This window comes from Psammomys obesus, unplaced genomic scaffold (genome assembly GCF_907164565.1).
Source record: "Psammomys obesus unplaced genomic scaffold, mPsaObe1.curated_primary_1811, whole genome shotgun sequence".
Taxonomy (NCBI): Eukaryota; Metazoa; Chordata; class Mammalia; order Rodentia; family Muridae; genus Psammomys; species Psammomys obesus.
The window spans coordinates 12606344-12617438 of NW_026586550.1; the positions used below are offsets into that span (position 1 = coordinate 12606344).

Sequence of the window (11095 nt, forward strand, 5' to 3'; positions counted from 1 at the left end):
ATTTCAGAGGCTGAGAGGAGCCACATAGAAGGCTGGCATAGATCAGAGGCAAAGAGATGGGCAGGGAACAGCTGTGTTCTCCACCCAAATAAAACCAAGTCAATGATGTTCACCCAAGCGCACACACCTTCCTCTCCCCAGACCCCTAGGGCAGTGGTGGGGCAATGTCCGGGGCAAAGGTTCCAGCAGTGGAGTGTGTTAGAAAGGCATCTGATTAAGCTGGCAGCTTCATTCCAAAATATGTAACCACTCTTGGTGCCTTTCCTCATGAACAAACTAGGTGTAAACAATCAGTAGTTAGAGTGAAATCAAACAGGATTATAGTAAAATGCCTGCACAAACGCCACAGTATTACTGATGGCTGTCTTTCCACATTAATCTTAGTCTGGAAACCAACACACACACACACACCTTAAACCAGAAAACCATGGCCACCAGCTGTGAATGGAAAGACATGGGAGACCCTACAAGGCCTTTGGGGCTTTTATAAATTGATCAATATTAACTGTCGACTTATGAACAGCAGTAACTGATCAACGGCAGTAACTGATCACTGATTTATTTTATCAACTCTGCCTGTGATTATTGTGAGGTTTTCTTTTCCTCTCCTTTTCCTAGACTCTTATCACTAGACAGCTACCACTATGCAGTCAGAAAGCCATTACTGTCTCCTTTCCAGTTCTTACACCTTGAGGGACCTTTAAGCTTGCCTCTGTTTACCTGTGCATAAGGGAGGAAATACACAGGAAATTTAGTTAGCTATAAATAACTATTTTTTTCCATCATTAGGGTTACTTTTGTTATTTTTTTTTTCTTGAGGTAAATTTTATTACATATAATTGAGGCTTGACTAGGTTTCTCCCAGGTGACAGGTTTTTTTATTTTATTTTTTTATTTATTACAATTTATTCACTTTGGATCCCGGCTGTAGTCCCCTCCCTCATCCCCTCCCAATCCCACTCTCCCTCTTCTCCTCCCATGCCGCTTCCCCAGTCCACTGATAGGGGAGGTCCTCCTCCCCTTCCATCTGACCCTAGCCTATCAGGTCTCAAAGACCTGGAGGGGACTGGAGCTCCACAAGGAGAGCAACAGAACCAAAAAATCTGGGCAAAGGGGTCTTTTCTGAGACTGATACTCCAACCAACGACCATTCACGGAGATAACCTAGAACCCTGCACAGATATAGCCCATGGCAGCTTAGTCTCCAAGTGGATTCCCTAGTAAGGGGAACAGGGGCTGTCTCTGACATGAACTCAGTGGCTGGCTCTTTGATCACCTTCCCTTGGGGGTGAGGGATGGGGGAAGCAGCCTTACCAGGCCACCAAGGAAGACAATGCAGACAGTCCTGTTATTTTGCTTTTATCAGTATTTTTTCAAAGGATGTGTGTGTGGGAGTCCTGATTATAAGAGTCAAGCAGTATGTGTGATCAACATTAATAAGGAAGTACAGAGGGGTCCATACTATTTCAGGAAACTCCTCTCTCTACCGACTCCAAGGAGAAAGATGAGAGGACACATCTGGGTGGCGTTCCTCTTCCTCAAAAAGGATGCTGAACAGCAGCCGGGATAAATATTTCGACGCCCCAGGCAGACCCCTGGAGCCCACAGCTTTTCGTTCACTTTTACCCGCTCCTCGAAACAGCCCACTGTTAGGACGCCCCCCCCCCCCCCCCCCCGCTCCGGCAGTGGGTGGTTCGAGTAAAGAAGATGTGACATAACCAGTGAGTCTTCCCAGAAAGGCAGCCTGCCAGAGAAGGCTTCTCCAGCCCCATCCCCTGAAGCATTCTCGTTAATTCCTCAAAATAAAGCCTTCGGAGAAAGTGAACTTGGCGGCTGGGAAAGTTACCGCGCAGGCAGCAGCAAAGCGGTGCAATCGGGAGGGCGCAGAGCAGGGTCGTTCTGGACCTGCGTGGGAGGCGACGTACGCGGGGGTGAAGAGTGGGGAGGGGGGTCCCTCCTTTCAACGTCTGCAAGAACCTTCCAGCAAAGCAGGAGGAAAAGAGAGAAAACAAAAGCCACTGTGCCCGCGGCCACAAACCCATCCTCCCGCACTGAAGCGGAGCAAACAGGAGAGCGGCGCTGGTCGCGGGAGCGGAGCTGTGAGCCGCGGCGGGACGGAGCAGGGGGCGGAACAAAGCCCCCGAGATTCCTCGGCTCCAGGCTGGGGACACAGCGCCCCCGTGCCCCGGGAACCCCGGGCGGGGAGGGATGCAGGTGTGTGGGTGCGAGTGCGCGCGCAGCGAGTCCCTCCCCCGCGAACCCCGAAGCCCAGCGAGCTGCCTGCCCTCCCTCCCTACTCCCTCCATCCCTCCGCGGCTCTCACCGGAGCGGGGATCGAAGGTGACCACGAAAACGGCCACCACCTGGTCCTCCTCCACGTCGCCAAGCTCCAGGCGCCCCGGCTGCAGCAGCACTTCTTGGGGAGCTGGCTCGTCGGGTTCCCGCCTTCGGGGCGCTTCCACGGCCACCCGGCCGCTCCCGCCGCCGCCCCGGGCCCATCCTCCCGCCTGCAGCGCGGGGTCCTGCGGCACAGAGACCGCGGGGCCCTCGGCCCAGCGCAGAAGCGGCGCCGCGTCTCCCTGCTCCACCATGGCGAGGCGAGGCGGAGCCGAGGCGCGAGGGGCGGGGCGGGCTGCGGGCACTCCCCTCCGGGCCTGCGGGTCCAGCGGCTCTCCGCGGTGCGTCCGCACTCTGGGTGCCGGTTGGGCTCGGCCACACCTGCCCCGGCCGCGACTCCAACCGACTTGCCTAGCCCCGGAGCTCTGGAAAGCGGCCCGCAAGGGTTCGGCGCCCCAGGGCCTGGTCCGGGCTTCACCTCTGCATTTCTGTGTGGGTGTTCTTGACTCTGAGTGTGGGGTGCAGAATGGGCATCCCTTAGAATGCCCACCTGCGGATGGGTTGAAGCACCTTCCCACCTAGGATTCCGCTGTGGATTTCTGAAAGGCACCATTATTTTTAAGGACCAAGACACATATATTATATAATCCTGAGAGCTTGGGGAAAAAAAAAAAAAAAACTGCCTCCAAGTCAGGAAGTGAAGCAGAGCACTTCCTAAGTGTTTCAAATATACGCATAAATCAAGATTGAAAGGACTGTAGGGTTGCCATTTGGCATTTTGCTCTATTTACATATCAGGCTGATTGGGATGGTAGTCAGGAATTTATTTCCTTGTGTATGTGCAATTTGAAGATATTAAGCTGGAGGTTTTATGGGGATTGTTCTACATTTAAAAGCGTAGGAAAAGTCAGAGGAGTGAGAGGGCAGCTCTTAAGCCTATGGCTTTGGAAGGTGAGGAATGCCTATGAACTCAACTCCCTTTGTCTATTTACAAGCAAAGTTTTGAAATGTCTCAACTTTTGGTGGGGCGTCAGTCTGGTGACTAGCTCAGAAGTATGCATAAGAAATAGCTATTAAAATCACGAGGAAAAGGTAATAAGATGGTAAGACACAATTATTTAAATAGAAAAATCATCCCATGTTTCAGGAATGCCCAATTTCTGGCAAGGACTTGGTGGATTTCTGTGTTACCTGTTACTCCAGGGACCTTTGTGAAGTTCTCCCTGGCAGAGATACAATGATAATATGCCTTGACCCTGTTCCCAAGAGAATCATCAATGACTGACTGACCAGAGCTGCTGCTAGTTCCAAAAATGTGACTCCTGGCTTAACAAGAAAACATTTTACCAAAAAAGAGTGGGGATTGCTGTCATCATCATTCATGAGTTCAACCTGACCCCTATCCCCCAAAGACATGTTAAGTGACTGTCTCACTCAATTAATGGAGTAATCGCTGAAATGGGAGTCTTGGGATGTACACTCCAAGCAGGGCACACTCTAGTTTAAATTCAAGGGCACACTGGCTTGAGTTACACGCATGTTCTCAAGGCCAGACACCAAAGTCTACTACTTCAGAAACTGAACCACACCCAACGCTTCTGAGGTTGAGACATACAAGATTTTATTTTTAGATATAAAACAGGGGTTGATAGATAATCGTTAACCACTTTCCAAAGTCACCAGCTTTGGTACAAATGAATTCTTTCTTTTTGTCTTTCTTTTCCCTTTATTGTTTTGTTTTTTGTTGTTTTTGTTTTTGAGACAGGGTTTCTCTGTGTAGCCCTGGCTGTACTGGAACTCTCTGTAAACCAGGCTGGCCTTGAATGCAGAGATCCTCCTACCTCAGCCTCCTAAAGCTGGGGTTAAAGGTTTATGCCACCACTGCCCAGCTGATTGGCAATGTCTACTTGTTCCAGTACTCCCTAATTTAAAGTCCTAGTATTACATATATACCCATAAGCTTGTAATTTCCATACCAATCAGTTCTCTGTATACACAGAAGAGCAGTTTCCAAACTGATAATCATGTTCTTCTGTCTTCCGCATAGCTCACCAACCATAGGCCCAATGACATATTCCTCATGCTTTGCATGATATTGCTCAACAGATGTCTCTCAACTCAGGAAGTGAAAGCAGAGACTTACACTCCTGTGCCACAGGCCCTCTTGCCAGGCTTCATCTAGTACCTCGCACATGGTAGGTGTTCAAAAATGTTAGCGACGGTAACAATGCTATGTTTTAGCACACACATTCACAGTCTGAAAGAGGCTTTTATACCTGACCACCAGATTACCCTCTGTATCTACTAAGTTGTTTCACAATGAAGGAAACATCATGTTGCAATGTTAGAACAGTTCTGCTTGGGAATAGTGTTTGAGAAAAGAGAGGAGAAAGGTCACTCATTTTCAGAGATACTTGGCTGAGGTAATGACATCGCAAAGTGTGTTCACCTGGAACACCCTGTCTACATTGAAAAAGAAATCTTTTGCTTTCCCAAATACTAAATATAGCTACATTCACATAAAATGCAGAATATTTTTACCCTATCACCTCATCACATAGATGCTAACTGTAAAGACTTAAATTGTCCTATCTCATCATAGACTACAGAACACATTTGTGTTTAGCCATGCTGAGGTGTCTGGCAATTATCACTAAGGGCTGGTTGTCGCACACGAGATTTCTGGTTGCCTTGTCAGTGGTGGGAAGGAACCACCAACCTTGGACTAAGCTGAGTCAAAGGCCCTAGTTGAAGTTCCTTGGATGGTGCTGGTAGTGTGATTTCAAAGTGAAAGCTTTCTTAAACAGTCGTGTGTAATCCAAATTCTTAGGTGAGATTTTTTTTTCCTCCCTTCCCACTAATGACAAATTTGAGACAAGAAGTTTCCTTATCCTTATTCCTCCTTGTAGGAGGCTGCTTTACTGTTTTATATGCCATACTAGCATGGAAATGTAATGGCTTGTTTTAATCAGATAATAGGTGTTTTCTTTCTGTGTTTGTTTGTTGCTCTGTGCTAGGCTCATTTTCTTTCCCCCTTTACTGCATATCACAAACATTTTGGTATCCTATAAAGGAAAACTACATGCATTATTTTTGTGGCTGGTGTTATGTTGAGAGTTGGATAATTTATATCACCATCTGTCATTGTTGGAAAGTAAAGCTCTTTCCCCTTCTGTTGTGTCTGAAGTTTTGACCGAATTTTACTCTTAGTGTAAAGCTCTGTAACCTTCAGCCCTATGCACATACTGGGAGAGAGGTGAAAAAGACAGATGTGTCTCTTCTCTCAAACTCATAACCCAGCAGGGAAAGCAGCTATCAGACAATAAATAAAATATAGGATGGAGGAAGACAATCAGCCACTCAGCCACCGGGCTGCTGACTTGTGATAACTGATAGAGGTGGCCAACTGGGTCCAAGTGCATTCTTTTATTAGGTTCTTGATGTATGTTTATGTTTTGTGATTGAATTTCTTTTCAAAATATATGCTAGAAATTTGTGTTTCCTCTTCAGAGCATGCATGTGCATTTGATGTCTTAATCTTACCTGATCTTGTTATGATATGATACTCCACATTTTCCCATTGAACAGCTAATATGTGTGTGTATTTATGGAATTCTTCCTCTAATTATTGTGAGTTGTAATCCCCTTATAGTACATCGTAAATTCACTATATGCTGCTCATGCATTTCTAGCCGCCGTCTATCTTTGCATGTCAACCAGACTAATGGGAGGCCCTGGAAGGTCTGAGTATAAGAATATCAGATCTTATTTACTCTTTAGAGAGAGCCCATTAGCTGATAGATATGGGTACCAGTGTATGAGCCGAATGCCTTCAGGAATGAGGTAAGTGGGGAATGGACATGAGATTTCAGAGAGAGTGGTGGTCCTTGCATATTTCTTTGCGGAGATATGAAAAAAATGCAGGCAGAAGAGTCAAGAATGTTTGGGACATCTGAAAAGGGAAGTTCTCATTAGGCAGAGCAACCTGTGATAAGGTCAATGAAATCCCACGTTCAGGAAAGAGGACTGTGAATGGAGCTGCGAATCCCAAGGCTCATGGCTGTGGGTAGAATCTCCAGCAATGACACTTTATGGAAGTGAGTCGAGACCAAAATCTGGGGGACTGAGCTCTGGGAACTCCATATTTAGAGGCCAGAACTGGAAAGAAGTCATTCCGGCACTTTATGGATCAGCTTTTATTTATATGTACTTATTTTATTTACATGTATTTATTTATATATTTGATTACAGGCAGTTTAACAACATTCTAAACATTTTACTAACTATCTATTCATGATGAAAGATTACTGAGTCTGGGTGATAGCTCTTAAGCATGAGGACCTGAGTTTGATTCCTGGAATGCACATTTTTTTATGTGCAGATTTGGTAGCATGCTGATGTAATCCTGGCATTGCCAGGCAGAGAGAGCCAAGTAGATTCTGCTCGTGCCCCCAAGACCAGTGGGAGAACCTGTCTCCAAAACAAACAAACAAACAAACAAAAAAAAAAAAAAAAGGAAAAGGAAAAGGAAGTCAGATGATGACTGACAAATGACACCGAGGGTGTCCTGTCATCTACCGGCACCCACACAAGCACACGGAGCTGCACACCCAAGAATACACATGTACACGTACACGAGCAAAACAATGAAACCACACAAGCGGAAAGTAGCAAGGAGCAAATGCCATATCTAGCTCCCCACTCGCACTTTCTCCTTAAGAAAAGCACTTTCGAAATTTTCTGAGTTTTCAGTTTCCGGTGGCTCCCCAGTGGAGAGGTGTTACTTCTTCTTTGTCAGCATCTTTAAAAACTGCTAAAATTCTTTCTAATCCAGGTGTGGTGGTGCATGACTGTGACCCCAGCACTCAGGAAATGGGGGCAGGAGGATCAGGAGCTCAAGGCCAGCCTCAGCTGCTTAGAGTTTGAAGGCCACGCTGGTTTATATAAGATAACTTCTTGAAAAACAGAAACAAACCAATCCAAACCAAAGACGGAGTAGGGGTTGGGGGGCTAGAAGGGTAAACCATCAATATAGTGGCTGCAATAGAACTGAGATGCACCAGGATGTGGCCTCCAGTACTTGGTCAAGACTTCTACAGCCTGTCTTTTGGATCAGGAACGAGATATACACCAAACAACCACAAACTTTTCCCATACTTACTGAGTTTTTGGAAGGGAAAAAAGTATATCCGTATGCCTGCGTGTTTGTGTGTATGGGTATACAAGGATGTATACACCCGCAGATAAAGTAAGCCAGGAGATGTAGAACACTCTGGCTGCAGCGCTAGCTGGGGTGTAGAAACTTGGGCAAGCTATTACCTACTGTAAGTCTAGAGAAATTGAAAATGCTCACAGAAATGACCCGATGAGTGACTCCAAGGAATACTTTCTAAATATCTGCTCTTTAAAGTATGGACAGCACATCGCGGACTTCTGAGTTATTGTGTACCAGTCTGGAAATCTGTTCCTGTTCTAGGAATGAGTCAGAGTCTGTGAAAAGTACCGTGTCTCCACCTCAACAGTTATTTTAATGAACAGCTTCTCATTCTATCCAAGGGGAAAGTTCGGCAAGAGAAGCAGTGTATTAGTGGCTGCTCAACACTAGCTAAATTTGAGAAGATTCCAAAACGATAGACTAACCTAGAGATTTTTATTATTGTTGCCAAAGTATCCATGGGTGGAATGACATGAAATCACTGATTTGCTTTTAAATACCCTAGCACCATTTCCCCCTCCCCCTCCAAAAAAAATTGAAGATACAAAGGTAACTAGATTATAAAGCTGCTATAATGTTTGGATCTAGCTCATAATACAGTCACACTATCCTGTCTTCTCTAATATGGCATGTTTGATCATTTTCAGAAGAAAAGCTTAAGTGGGGTAGAGAGATGTTTCAGTGATGAGTACTTCGTTGCTCTTTCAGAGGACCCAGGTTTATTTCCCATCTCCCACATGATGGCTTACAAGTATCTGTAACTCTGGTTCCATGAGATCTGACACTGTCTTTTGGCCTCCATGGGCATCACACATTTGAACATGGTACATATACATACATGCAGGCAAAACAATCATACATACAAAATAAATCTAAACAAAGAAAAATTTAAACCAAAGTATTATTGGGAAATCAGACTTTTCAGTGCCTTCCAGTGGAGCAGTCCTGTTAAAGATAGGATAATCTAACATCACATGTTGGCTTATTTTAGTGACAAGCTTAATTCAGTTTCCAATAATGGGGCAGAATTTCACTTTAGCCTGTTGAGGTATGTTTTTACAATTCTCTGTCAACTGAGGGACCATTAGCCTATATGACCTTCCTTGGAGTGACAGAGTCTCTTCTCTCATCTCCCAGTCTCTAATTTTACACCTTTACAAACAAAGACTTTGCCCTAAAGGTGAATACAGGTTTCATGCCTTGCAAAATCAGTTCCAACAGATAGATCTTCCTGCTTCTGCTTCTCCCATCAGTGTTCCTGAGGCCCTGGAACCAGGGTAGATTCTCCTTACCACTTGGTAGGATGTTTACAAGAGACAACCACCCCACCCCTTCAGGAAGAGGCTTTCGGGCATGCAACCTGGCATGCAACACCTCACTTTTGTGATCTTTGATTTTTCTCTGGGCAGCAATTCCTGTTATTTTTTTTTTAATGAAGTATTTGACTATTTAAAAAAAAAAACTGAGATATACTATTTCCCCAAATCCACCCAAAAACAATTGATGGGACATTTAGTATGTGTCAGGCATTAAAGGAAAGACCCCCTTTTGTTCCTACTGACAGGTAATGTGGGTCCCTGTTAACAAACTATCCCAGTAATTAAAGAATGTCTGATGGATGCACTGAAGCACACCCGGAATTTTCCTTAGTGTGAAGTGGCTAAGAATGGAGAAGAGAGTATAACATGACACCAGAAGTGGTGAGGCCCCAGGCCAGAGTCAAGAGTCAAAACTCCAGAGAAGTCTGCTTGGGTCATCACAATCAGCAGCTGCTTGGTTTTCATCATATTTTCCACCCCAGAATATAATGAAAGTGACAGGTGGTAGAAAAAGAGATTTGTGCTAGGTTTCTACTAAAATTGCCATCGGCACCATGAGATCTAAGCACCGTTCCTCCCCAGGCAAAGAGTACAGTCATAAATGATTTATTATATTTGCAATTGAGAAGTCTAACAGGGAGAGAGGAAAGGCAGGGCATAGTGAGAAACAGTGATCTTCTGATCTCCTTGGGAAATGTCCACCCAGCTAGGTCCAAGATACACTCAGCCTCTTATGTCAGGCTCTGTTCAGTTGGGAGCCAAACCAACAATCAGCTGGCCTGGAGAAGTGGCAAGTTATGTGATGTGAGGAAAGGAGAACTGATCTACACGGAGGCTGTGGGAAAAGAATCATGTCACCTGACTCCCTGGCTTGTAACCAAGAACCTTGGCCCTGAGTTCAGAATTTCAGTTGATGGAAATTCTTTGCTGGTATTCTGAGCCTTCCTTTCCGTTGAATGGCTCTTTATTGCCACCAATGGAATGCTGAATCTCTGACAAAGGTGGGCACTGAGTTCCCACATGCTGAGAGGACTATTTCACTGTCTGTTCAAGTACCCGGAACAGTGTGTGGGGGTGAAGGGAGGGTGGGAAGACCAAGGAAAGATCGTTAGTGGGTCACCTGCGAGGCACTGGCTCATGAGGAAGCCTTTAGCTGAGGTATGCTTTCTCACTCTCCAGTTTCATTCAGGGTGCCATCTCCTTGAGTTCTTGTTAGAGATGGAGAGGAACTAGGAAAAGACCAAGTAGTAAAAGGATCAGTGGAGAGAAAGAAAACGGAAGCTGAATGAAAAGCAATTGTGCATCCAAGACTCATGAGAAGGGGAAGTACAATTGTTTCAAACTCTTTAAGCTGCTTTGGTTCCTCAGTCTCTTTATCCCCTGTCTTGTTCTCTTCATGCCAGGCCCGTCCAGAGCCACTTTAACCTTTTTTCCTTTTTCACTTACTGCCTTTCACACAGATTTCACCTTGGTGTCAATGAGCCCCCTTCTCTTTTGTTTGTTTGTTGTTTTGGGTTTTTTGGTTTCTTTGAGACAGGGTTTCTCTGTGTAGCCTTTGCTGTTCTGGGCTCAATTTGTAGACCAGGCTGGCCTTGCATTTACAGAGATCCACCTGCCTCTGCCTCTCTGAGTGCTGGGATTGCAGGTGTGTGCCACCACGCCTGTCTAGGCTTCCCTTTTTAATCTAATTGACAATATGTACGTACACACTTTAATGAATGGCATGATCAGATTAACATGTCCCTCGCCACTCTACCTGGAATTAGATCCCTAGAACTTAGTTACCTTGTAACTAAGCTGGCTTTCTTTGACCGGCTTGCCCCCAAATCCTGGAAACCATTGTTCTACTCTCTGCTTCTGAGAGTTTACTTTTCCTAGACTCCTCCTACCAGTGAGATCATGGAGCACTTGTGTTATACTAATTTTATATTTTATAGCATAATGCCTTCCAGATTCATCATATTGTTAGAATGGCATGATTGCCTTCACCTGTAGCCAAGTAGTATTCCATTAGATATGTGTGCCATGGTTTAGAAAATCCATCTATTTGCTGGTGGCATGAGCTGTTTCCATGCCAAGTTGTGACTAGTGCTTCAGTGAACTGAGGGGTGTGGGAATCTCATCGAGCTATTGTTCTCATGGGGGGGGGGAGGGGGCAATTACCCTGAAAAGAGATTGTAAGTGATCATGTGGTTATTTTTTTCCCCCAAAGAAGAGGCTTCTG

The 11095-nt window shown here is 45.3% G+C and overlaps 1 protein-coding gene across 1 annotated transcript in view; it reads right to left on the reverse strand.

The window, feature by feature from the left end:
- Positions 1-2591, reverse strand: part of Dennd11 (DENN domain containing 11) — a 35819-nt gene extending 33228 nt beyond the window's left edge. Inside the window, exon 1 of the mRNA XM_055602119.1 lies at positions 2324-2591. Coding sequence (XP_055458094.1) covers positions 2324-2591 — 268 coding nt within the window. The remainder of the gene's footprint in view (positions 1-2323) is intronic.
- Between the last annotated feature and the right edge of the window lie 8504 nt (positions 2592-11095).